The sequence below is a fragment of the Natrix helvetica genome, assembly GCF_964273705.1.
Source record: "Natrix helvetica genome assembly, chromosome: 3".
Taxonomy (NCBI): domain Eukaryota; kingdom Metazoa; phylum Chordata; class Lepidosauria; order Squamata; family Natricidae; genus Natrix; species Natrix helvetica.
Genome location: NC_138549.1, coordinates 121098944 through 121111159, shown reverse-complemented (window position 1 = coordinate 121111159; position 12216 = coordinate 121098944). Strand labels below are relative to the sequence as shown.

At 39.0% G+C, this 12216-nt stretch overlaps 1 protein-coding gene across 2 annotated transcripts in view; it reads left to right on the top strand.

Moving 5' to 3' along the window:
- The window catches only part of CPNE5 (copine 5), a 159708-nt gene that overhangs the window by 42534 nt on the left and 104958 nt on the right, over positions 1-12216 (top strand). For both annotated transcript variants that reach the window (XR_014174866.1, XM_081946663.1), the window contains exon 4: positions 11792-11895. Coding sequence is in view for 1 of the 2 variants with exons in the window: in XM_081946663.1 (XP_081802789.1) it covers positions 11792-11895 (104 nt within the window). In the remaining variant the exon portion in view is untranslated. The remainder of the gene's footprint in view (positions 1-11791; positions 11896-12216) is intronic.

Genomic DNA, 12216 nt, shown 5'->3' with positions numbered 1-12216 from the left:
TAAAAATGGCTGAGATGCCTTGTTTATCTGTTGTGGCACCACTGAAGGGTGTGAAAGCTTCACTCCGAAAGCTTCACTCACACTTAGTATGTGTCCATTGGATTGCTTTTGCATTCCCTTGTGCTAGCATAGCACAATATGGCAGTGTTTCTCAATCTTGGCTATTTGAAGACGTCTGGACTTCAACTCTGGGAATTGAAGTCCAGACGTCTTCAAATGACCAAAGTTGAGAAACACTGCAGTATGGCATTGGCGTAGCTGGCATAAAGCTGCATAGGCTGATGGAAATTCATCCAACTGACGTGAAAGAGAATATGGCTAGAATTGAAAATACAATGCAGAAAGGACAGACGTTAAGGCCAAAGTGAGACACGAGAACAGTAAATCTGGATGTTGAAAACCAGCACATGGCAGCCACATGGGAAGGCAAATTAAGGGGCTGGATTTAAGACATAAAAGGAAAAAAAGAAAGCAAAACTCAAGATTTGAGGGTGGTTGTTCTGCAGACTCTCAACTTTACTTCCTGCTAATCCCTATTTCTGGGATTGAAATATCAGAGGAGAAAAGGGAACCTGGAATGAGAAACAGAAGGGATAGAAGCTGTAGATGGGTGGGCAAGTTTCCACTCCTGAACTCTCCCTGAAACACAAACTTGTTGCTTTTAAAAATAAGACCTCCTACTCCTCTCTTCCTACTTTTACATATTTTCACACACGACTGCTGGTGTGTGGGTGCTGGGGGGAATCCTATGCCTTATTTCTTTGGCTCGGTGATGTAACATTAGAGTGAGAAAGACGTGGAGGATAAAGGTACTTGCTCTTAAATGCAAATTGTACTGAAGGGTCCCTTCTGATTACAAACCTCCTGATTAGCCTCCCAGGTTTTTCTGTCTCCTCCCCACCCCACCTCAAACCATGAAGAAGAAACCTGTAAATATTTTAGTTTTGGACCTGTAAATCATTCTTGGCACTTATCGAAGGCATCATCGCAAGAGACGGACACTTACACATGAACTGCTGCACAGTTTAGCAGTTTGCAGACCTGCAGACCTTGCAGAGGGTTGTGGACATTGTGGAAGATAATTTTCCTGATGAGAGCATCTCTGGTCCCTGAGGTCTTTCCTCTCCCCCGGCTCATAAGCAGCTGAAATGCCCAAGTGACTTGGTGCCCTTACAGGCGCCTTTAGGACAGTTTTGCAAGATGTTTAGCAGGGATATGCCTGCCAAGTTGCATTGGGGGAAGAGCCTAACTAATTCCCCACTACTTTTCCTCTTGATCTAAGGACTTAACTTGCTTTAGTGAATCATTGTGGTTATTTTATTGTTTTGTACCTTGTTATGACATTGATATCCTGAACTGACTTAACCTGCAAGCTCTGTGGGCAAGACGGGGTAAAAAGCAACATAGAATAAATAAATAAAATACTGCTTCAAGGTAAGAGCCTCGGTGGCACAGTGGTTAGAGTGCAGTATTGTAGGCTACTTCTGCTGACTGCCGGCTGACTGTAATTTGGCAGTTCAAATCCCACCAGGCTCAAGGTTGACTCAGCCTTCCATCCTTCCGAGGTCGGTAAAATTAGGACTCAGATTGTTGGGGGCAATAGGCTGACTCTGTAAACTGCTTAGTGAGGGCTGTAAAGCCCTGTGAAGTGGTATATAAGTCTAAATGCTATTGCTAAGGTAGAGGGAGGGAAGTGACATCGCTCCACATTAAATGCTGATCTGCATTTAAAAGCTGGGTTTGCATAGACTTATTTGATTAGTAAATTAACCTATTTTTAGATTCATACAATACTGTTTTCCTGATGAGTATGTTTTGTTCAACACAGGTTTAGGAATCATGCATTTTTGGAAGCATGCATTTCTATGTAATAGCTGTTATAAGCAGTGGGCTTCCTACCCCATTTTGCAACGGGATGGGAGAGGCCTCAATAATTTTGCTGATTGCCAATGTAGTTACTTTTTGTAGAACAGCAAGAAGGGAATTGCCACAATATGAAAAAGAGCAGATGGTGCTCTCCCACCCCATCATCCCATTCCAATAATGTTGAAGTCTATCTCTGTTTCACTCAGTTACGTGACTGTTGCACTCCCCTGAGTGCTTTCCATAAAGACTTCCAGTAAGGAGAGACTCTCTCTGTTCTATGAAATTAACTATTTGGAAACAGCACCACTGAGGCTGTGTTATTTGTTTCTCAGGAGCAATTCTATTCTTTCTGCAGAAGAAAAGGGCCCCATGATTTTTCTATAAGCATTTAAGACTGGCTTAGCAACTGCATCTCAGTTGCAAAGCAACAGATCAGGTCAAGCTTTGCAATGCTGTTTTCTAAAGATTTTGGACCCCAGAATTCTTAGCCAGTAAAGGCAATGCATCTGGAGTACCTCATTTTGGGCAAAGCTTGCTTCTTAGAATATGGACTTATCTCTAGTCTATCATTTACCCACTTCAAAAGAACTTGCCATTCCTTTAGAATTTATAAGGGCAAGTTTCGCTCATATATTCCTTTTGCATCTGGACAATAAGCAGTATGGAGGCTATGTGTCCCCTTTTACCTTGGGATTCTCTCATTTTACTAAGCTGAACTTCAAAAGTGGAACAGATATCTCACTGTTGGATGGGCCTTATGATGAATGTTTCAGATCAATTGTCATGGCTTTTCCAGGCTTGAAGTATTGTAAATGTTTTTGACTATAGATGCCACCATCCTTACTCATTATTGGCTAGGAGTTGTTGGAACTAATATAACACATACGAAGTGCATCTGTTTAGAGAAGGCTTCTTTAGAGAATTTGAAGCCAACAGTTGTAATCAAAGAATGAACATGTGTGTATTTCCTTATCATCATCAAATTCCCAAGTCCCAAAAGAATCTTTCTGGCTGTTGGCAGTATGTTAGTAGTCACGCAGCATTTTTCCCCAACTGACAATTGTCTCTCAAAATTGGTGTCACAATCTGTGTAATCATTGGACCATATCACTGGCTACTGTTCTATTGAGATTTAAAATAGTAACAGAGAGCAAAAGCATAAGGTGTTTAACCAAGAAGTCCCTGGTTTAGATCTTGCTGCAAATCTGAACTTGGGTGAGTTCAGCAAGGCCTCCCCTCCCTTCTTTTGTAATAGAAATATAAGGGGATTGAGCTAAGATACAAAGATACAAAATCTCTGTAGCTGAAATCAGGTATCTCCTCAATACTGCTGACTGAGCAGCTGAGCTGATGAACTGTTGGCTCAAGATCAGTTTGCTGCATTTCCTCTGGAATATTAAGGTGGGCAATTTCCCAGTGGAAACTGCCTTCTGGGATCCTTTCTCTTTCCTAGAGCCAAGGTACTGTCTTTCTCCAGTTGCTCTGTGTTTGTCCTTTCATTGCTATGCTTTGGACAATCGAAATCAAGTGATGTACCTTTTCCCATATTAGTCATAGATAAAAATTCAATATGCACTGCCCTGTATCTGAATATGTTTGGATTCCCTGAATTATATGTTATTTGATTCTGCACTAATAAAATCATGACTTGAAACCTGTTTTCATAGACATGTTTCCTTCCCTTCCCACCCCTCACCCCTTTTCTCCCATTAATACATCCCTTTCTAGTCCTGAAACTTCTCCTGGACTGTCCCACTTGAAAACTGTAAGGGTAGAGTCCCCTATTCAAATAGAAAATAGTGTGTGAGAGAGGGGGGGTTAACTTTTTCCTGCAACATATCCTTTTTTTTTTCATTTGGTGAATGAGATGAAATTAGAAATGAAATATTCAAGCTTGTTCTCTGATGTGACATGATCCAGAAAAGTTTTTATCACTTGATTCTCCAACATGTACATGGACAAAATTAGCTGAAAGGCATCACCTATTAGGCATCTTCACTTGTTATTTCTCTTAGATTCAAAATTATTCCCTTTGATTCATATCGAATACTACAAAGCTGAATTGCCATCATGTTTCTAAATTGAGAATTTAGTCATTTTACGCTGCTGTTGCAATACAAACTTCCATTGGTATAAAGTTAACTTTAATTATTAAATGCAGCCTTTCCACACACAACATCGAACAACTCATCTGCTGCTTGTCTGAATGTTTTATGGCTTTTTGCATTTCTCTGCTGTGGACATAGATTACTAAAATGAAATGGTAATTAATATTATAACTCATCACAGACATAGGTCCCTAAAGTATTGCTTCATATTTGAAGATAACATTTGAGGCTTATTTTGTCCTTATTTTTCCCTTCCCTGCCATATAGCTAATCTGTGCATATTGCAGTTCTTTGTCAGTCTCCAGCAACTCACTTCCCAGCAGAGGCATTAAAAAAGCCTGGGGAAAAAATGAAAAGACAATAACCACCATGGACATGGAGAATGAACTAAGAAACTGAGCTTGCTCAGTACCTGAACAAATGCCCCTGGCTTCATTACAGCCCCCAGTTATAAGCAGACATTCATAACAATTTATTTGCCACTGCAGTAGTTCAGAAGTGCTCCTACTATACATCAGTGTTTCTCAGCCGTATCATCTTTAAGATGTGTGGATTTCAGCTCGCAGAATTCTAAGATGCTAAGCTTGAGAAACACTGTCCTGAATGATAGAAAGAAGCCAATTGAAGTTTAAGATGACAGGAGATGCCTGAGATATTATACCAGTTTGGTATCTGGAATATCTGGGAGGAAGGAAATCTTTCGTTGGCCTTGGTTTCCAAACTAATGGTAGGATTTGGCTAGATGAAACATAGGTGTGTGTGTGCGTGTGCGCGCGCGCACACACACACGCACATACATGCACACACACACACACACACACACATATATATATATATGTGTGTGTGTGTGTGTGTGTGTGTTGTATTTGTGCTGATAAATAAATATATATATATGTGTTGTATTTGTGCTGATAAATAAATAAAGGGAGACTAGTATAGATCTATTTCAAGCTATTTAGCTCTCATCAGCTAGCCATACCCTTACTGGGATTTGAATTGGCTAGCTGATGAGAGCTAAATAGCTTGAAATAGATCTATACTAATCTCCCTTTATTTATTTATCAGCACAAATACAACACAAATATAAAAAAGGCAACATTAAAAATAAAAATATGGTTTTCTGCCTGGATGGTCCTCTGTAATGAGCTGAAGGACAGAAAGGGGGAGTAGTGAGCTCCCTCCCATATTTGGGCATACCAGAGGTTGTAACACAAATATATATATTTACATACACACACACACACACACACACACACACACACACACACACATGGAAAGAGGGAGAGAGATGGTCGTTGTGGTTGTACTAATGTCTATGAGATTGGAGTTATGAAGCTAACATGTTTAGTACAAGGATGGGGGAATGCCTCAAATCAAAGGCAATTCTTGGAATTGTGGGCACGAGGTATAGAAGTAATAGAAAACTGCCTTATATGGTTGGCATGAGTTTTGCTCTTAGCCTAAGCAGATGGCTAAACAGAAATATCTCCATTGTTAGAAGAGTGAAGAATATTTGTACTTGTTTTTCATATCAAGTCAGAGAGGGGGACGAGTCCTTCCCTCGTATGAACTGAATCCAGCTGATCATTTGTTACCTCTTAATAGGAGTTAAACTAAATGTGTCTATATTGAAGGTGGATATTTTTAAAATTGCAAATACCAGTTGGTGGGTAGGAGGGACTGTCAAAGCAATTGTGATGGGGGAAATTTAAGCCTTTCCTTCCCTGGAAAGATTCTGGAAAATACTTCGGTGAAGAGAGGGGGAGATTTGCGTTGAAGAGATCATGTTTTACTACTTCCTTAAGTTTTCATTTAGTGCTTGGTTCTTCACTCTTGCTAAGCTTAGGCTGCAATGCGAGTGGTGTAAAAAATTTCAAAGTCTTCCTAGATCTGGTTATCTTTGCAGTTCCTACATTTCCTGAATTATTTTTTTAATTGAATAAACATTAAAAATATTGGACATAGAGTGACCTTTCTGGCTTTGTCATTTCCATACATATTTTAACAAAACAACAAATACAGTTTCTACTTATCATACATAGCTACATTAAGCGTATTAACATGTCCCTTATCCTCCTTTATATATTTATCTATGTAGTATCCATTTCCAATTTTACAATCCTCAAAATATTCTGTTCCGACTCCTTTTCCTAATTTTCAACCCACATTTCCTGAATTTCATTGACCAGATTGGCAGAGACTTCTGCTTCTAATCATCTGGAGGGTTCGTGTTGGGCAAGAGTAGCTTATACATTATAATACGAGGAACTAGATACATGCCAGCTTGTAGATATGAAAAAGGTTCACTTTGAGGACAATTCCGAGGCTCTTTCAGTGGCATTTATAGAAGTCACAGATAATCTCAATTCATCTCTTTTCATCTTAATAGAATAGGATGTTTGGTGGAAACTGAATGCCAATCTGACAGGTTTAACCTTTTTTTGAAGAAGAAGTAAGAAGCTTCAAATATTAACCCTCTGAGGGGAATCAATTTACTTAATTTTCCTCCACAGATAGCAGGACTTGGCCAACTTGGTCTCTGCTCAGGAACTAAAGAGGGTCAAGCCTATTAGGACTCAGAAAGGATATCCCCTGGGAACCCTAAGCAAAATTGATCTGTAGATAAAATAGAGGAAGCACCCTTCCCCCACAAACCTCAAATCTGTGGAAAAAGCATTGGCAATAGAAAACCATTGTTGCTAAGAGAAATACAGGGTTAGATCTGTGAAGTCATCAGGAATTAAACTTGACTCGAGGGTGTTTTTATTTTCACTGCAGTCATAGAAATGGAAACTGGGTAATGCACCATGTTGCAGTTCAAGATTAGATCCAGTCACCTGCTCCAAGTAGGATGCCCCAAGTAGCATCAAGCTTAAAACTGCAGAAATCATCCTCAGACCAACATACGGTGCCTCTGCCTTCCCAAAAATAACAGATGCTCAGCCCATAGCAACATGATCGTTTGGGGGATTTGCTAAAAACATCCCATATTATTACTATTATTTTAAGCCCTGTGTTTTCCTGCTAACAGATGCATACTCAAAGTGACTCAGTTACTGTAATGAAGTTCAGCATCTCTGCGTGGCAAGCACACCAACTCTATGGAAATTAGTTTTAATTATATATTGTGTTTAGCTACTTCTTAAATCAACAGAGTGTAAATATTTTGAATAAATAAACATGGATTCTTTGATAAACAAAATGGTGAAGGGGAGCTTGTGAAAGACAGAGCGCTCTGATATTGTTCTTGGAATCTGTTGGAGCCACTCCCCCATCTCCGGAGTCACATATGTATGAACTACTTTATTACAGCATATTCAACACCCTCTCTTTTTACCTTTCTTTTCTTTTTCCCTTTCACACTTACACCTTTTTTAAAAAGTACTTATTATATATGTAAAATCTTTTTAATAAAAACAATTTTAGAAAAAATCAAAAGCTATATGAAATACAATAAAAATCAAAGCTCATAACAATCACAACGTTAAATGTACACCCTTTAAAATATGAAGGCTTAAATTGCCTGAATTACACAAAAGAACTTTTAAAAAAAAGAATAATCCTAGTAAATATACCTATCTGGGAAAATTGTTCCAGAACACTATAAAAAAAGGCCCTCTCCCTATTATTAACTATCTCATGTTCACATATTGGAATATCTTTTGTGTATTCCTGAACAAGGAATCACAATCTGAGGCGAGAGGCAAGTTAACCAGAAGTGTTTATTAACAAGACAACTTCAGAACAGAGCAACGATACTCTGGGTTGACAGCTTTTATAACGCAGCTGTCAAACCGGCAACCAATTATAACGCGAGCTTCTCCTGCCAGAACGCCCCCGTTTCAGCCAATGCGAGTCCAGAACTCTGCTGATCGACAGCTGAGACATAACAATATCAACCTCTCTTTCAACCTTATTAGGGTTAGGATTAAATTCATAATAATGTCAGAAAGTTGTTTTTGATCCAACTTTCCCCCAAGAATCCGGGTATTCTTGAGCTAATACAGTATGTCCAACTCAGAAAGGTAGTCTTAAGAAAATTGGAAGGTCACTGTTTAGGCAATGCTTTTCAAACATGGCAACTTTAAAATGGATGGAATTTAAGTCTTCAACTCACTGGGGAATTGTAGAAGTTGAAATCACATCTTAAAAGTTAACAAATCTGAGAAACACCAGCTTAAGGAGTATCATTCTAATGCCATTTTTTTCACTACCTAACTTCTGACTTGTAGCTCTTGTTTCCCTAGGACAAGTCCTCTAACTATTTGAAGCTAGTGGGCACATTTGAAATTTAGAAAACTGGGATTTTCAACACATTTGGATTTTTTGAAAACTGGGATTTTCAACACATTTGGAATTTTTGAAAGCCGGGCAGGGTTTGCCCAATTTCAAAATGGTATCAGAATTCTACCCGCCATTTCTTCTTGTTTGTCGTCATAGAAACTTTTATCTCTGTTTCACCTCCATCCTATTTTGAGAGCAAGTGGATTCAAATATCAGCCATGTCTAATATTTATTTTCTAAAAAAAAAAAAGTAATGGAACAAAGTTGGGCCCCATATGAGTTCTTGAAAGTGAAGTTAAATCAAAGTCTTAATATAAAGGACAAACATACTCGTGAATGTTTTTTAAAATGCACAAATCAGGTGAAGGGCAATCAAAGAAGTTATTAGTGATCATGTTGGCACCATGTTATATTTTCAGCTCTGATAACCCTTGTATTGCAAACTGTGTCTGGGCATAGCGCGAAAGTTCATTCTACAACATGCAGGCAATTTTCTTTTTGAAAGAAACTGACAGGATGACATTTTCTACAGCACATAATAAATAACCCAGCCCACACGTGTAAATAGCATGCCTGGTATATTTTCTTAATACAAATTTATATCTTGCTCTTGTTCCCATTGATTTTACTTCCTCTCCTTTGCTCTTTAAATGATCATAAAATATAAGTGCTGCTGTACTCTTATTACTAGGCCCATATAAATTATACAAGTAAAGTAGAGAGAATTCTAACCTGTGCTGGAATATGATGGACTAAGGACCAAAATGCTTTGCTAGCAGAGTTAATTTTGAAATATTTGTCTGCCTCTTATTTCACAGTATTGCACATCGTGTGGGTAGGGAAAAGCTAGATTTGCAGACTTCCCATCAATATACACATATTCATATTGTCTTGCTTAAACCTGAGGAAGTTCCTACTTGTGTTGACCAGGAATGCTAAAATCTGCTCTAGACATTAGTACAGTGTTGTAGGACTATATCATTGTTTTTGACATTCTGGCTTTATTTGTCTAATTCATTGTCCCAGGAGCACTTTGGTTCATGAACCAGCTGTTCTTGGAAACACTGTTTGCCCTCCAGCTGCAAATTATCTTAAATGCCAATCCCCAATTCTTTCCCTTGCTGGCATTATCAGAACTACTGGAATCCAGAGAGGGCATAAAGTCAATTTACTCAGTTTATTTTTATTTTGCTATATTTTATATTCTACCTTTTCCTTAAAGAAATCAATATAAACAGTCCTGCCTCCAGTCCCCCCCCCCCCTCAAAACTGAAAGACTGAGCTAACACATATCAACATAACATCACTCAGGAGTTCTCGTTCTTCACCAACATTGTTTATGAAATTAAATCATCTAAGCAATGTTAGGCAGTATCAGGTTTTTATCTTGTGTTCTTTAATAGTAAATATTCTGCAGGTTCCAATTTGGATCACCAGGACCAGAAGGCTAGTCTTCTGAGCTTTGGGACTTGTGCTGGAGCCCATCAGCTCAAGGAGCTTCTCTCCCACCAGTATGTGCCCCTCTCACATTCCAGAGAGAGAGGAATTCCCTGAGGATGGGCTCCAGCATGCGTCCAAAAGCTCTGGTCCCGGTGATTGAAATTAGATCCTGCAACATTGTCCTGGGACACGTATATTTGCCTTCATTTGTGAGTGAATATTCTCTTCCTTTCTGTATAAGCATTTGGTTCATCCTTAAACATATTCAGGTGACTGCAACCTGATGGACACTTTGGGCTTAATAGCAGAGGCTGCTTTTTCATTAACATAGTTATAGCTTAAGTTCTGTCCTGAATGTTTTTGAATGATTATTATCTGCTCATTGTTCAGTTTTCCAGAGTACTTTCTCTTTATTTCTTCTACAATACTTTCTTTTATGGTTTTTTAGATGTCAGCAGTTTAAAGCTGGTATCCCCATTTTCTTGCTCCTATTTGTGGACTTTTTCCCTCTGGGAAACTGGCTTGAGGACACAAAATCCTCTGTATGGCAAATACTCATCAAAAGCTTAATCAAACTCTTTACTTTTCTTTTGCTTCTGACATCACAATTCATCACAGAAAGCAAGAGGAAAGCTGGCAATTCCGCATGAAGTTTGTAAAGACAAACAGACTTTTTAAAGCTCCCGTTTCAGTATTTTTACCTAACTTTTCTTTGCCTTTTAAAGAATTTCCCCTTTTATGGGAAGACAATTTCATATCCTGTCATCTTAGGTATCTGAATTTGTTCCATTCTGCCTTGGCCTTGAAAATCTCTGCTGCCCTTTGCTATATACGCTTGAAATTCCTCTAGTTCCAGAACATGTTAGATAGAGGTTCTGAAAATTCACCCCTTTGTTGTGTGACCCCCCCCCCCGAGGAACGATGGCTCTAATTAATATCTGACTAATTGAAGCACTTGGAGACTTAGTCATGTAGCCTTCAGATATTCTCACTAGGCTAGCTTTGTCTCAAGGCGACTACTAGTTGTTGTGATGCAAAGAGGAAATTAGCAGTTCTTGATGCAACAAGCTTCTGTCTCCGCAAGTGATTTTTTTCTCCTCCCCTTTGCTAATTTCACCAGTATATTTTGCCCTGTCCCCCCAGCTGTGCCTATGTAACCGTGTGCTGCTTTCTATGTGCGTCACTTGCTGTAATGTCTCTAGCTTGCACCTAAATGGGGATCATTTCTTCCAAATGTGGCTGCTGGCTTGGCAGAGTTCTGGCTTTTTTGGAAACAAATCAAACAACTGTGGCTGCCGAGCTTGGAAATTCTGACATGCTGGAGGTGGCACAGATTTTTGATAACTGAACTATTATAAAAGCAATAATTTGGCTGAAACTCAATTGATTAGATACTGTTTCTTGTTTTGTTGTGTTTCGTTTCTTTGCTGAGCCAATTGATGCATATTTTACCTGTTTCTGCCTTCGTGTGCGTTATCTGCAGTGCTGCATAACTAGAAACAGCAGTACTAGTACACCCAGCTTTAATAACTAAATCTTGACCATCGCATGTAAAGTGCAAAAGAACCATATGCCGTTCAAGGAAACGATTTTTGGTAAGGAGGAGGGAAAGTTAACAAATCCTCCGTGCACCCTCTTTCTTCTCTTCTGTTGATGTTGCTTCTTTTCACTTGCCAAGAGTAAAACTTTTGTCCTGAAGCAGAACTAGGCAAACTGTGGCACTCAGCCCAATTTCTGAACTGTCTGTAAGTTATCAGACTTCTGAAAGAAGCCTCTCCCCAGCCAGTGTGGCTATTTCTCAGCATGCTAGAAATTGAAGTCAGCACATCTGAAAGTTACTACTCACTCAGGAGACGAAGAGATGAAAGAATTATTTCCTGCTCTTAAGCCTGGAAGGAGGCAATTGATGACGCTTGTAAGAAGCATAAAACATTTAATGCCACCTCTTATTCAAATGTATCTAGCCTACTCTTAATCCCAGAATCAGTTTGGAGTGTGTGATTAAAAATACTGTTTCTTTCCATGTTTTCTTGCTAATGGGTTACAATGCTATTGCACTTACCGCGCTCATTTGGTTCCCTTTCCCTTTTCAGTTTGGCAGGACTGAAGTCATTGACAACACCTTGAACCCCGACTTTGTGCGGAAGTTCATCCTCGATTACTTTTTTGAAGAGAAGCAGAATTTGCGCTTTGATCTGTGAGTGACATTTTTCTTGGTCTTCTAAAGACTGTGAGCGTGTGAAGGGAATACCAGTGTGCACCCATGAGACTTCTCGATTTGGCTGTATCTTGTCATTGGTGAGATTCTGTGAAGAATATGCAAGTGATTTGCCTTAACAGGAGGTGCACTGAAAGAAAAAAAATCAGCGATGTGAGATGAGATCCAAAGTGGGTCTCTTTATTCTGAGCTCCAAGGGCAGCAATAATTCTACGCACATTAAAGGCAGAGTTTCACTGTTCAGTATGTTCCAAAAATTGTCAATATAATACATTACATTCAACATTTTTATCTTTATTT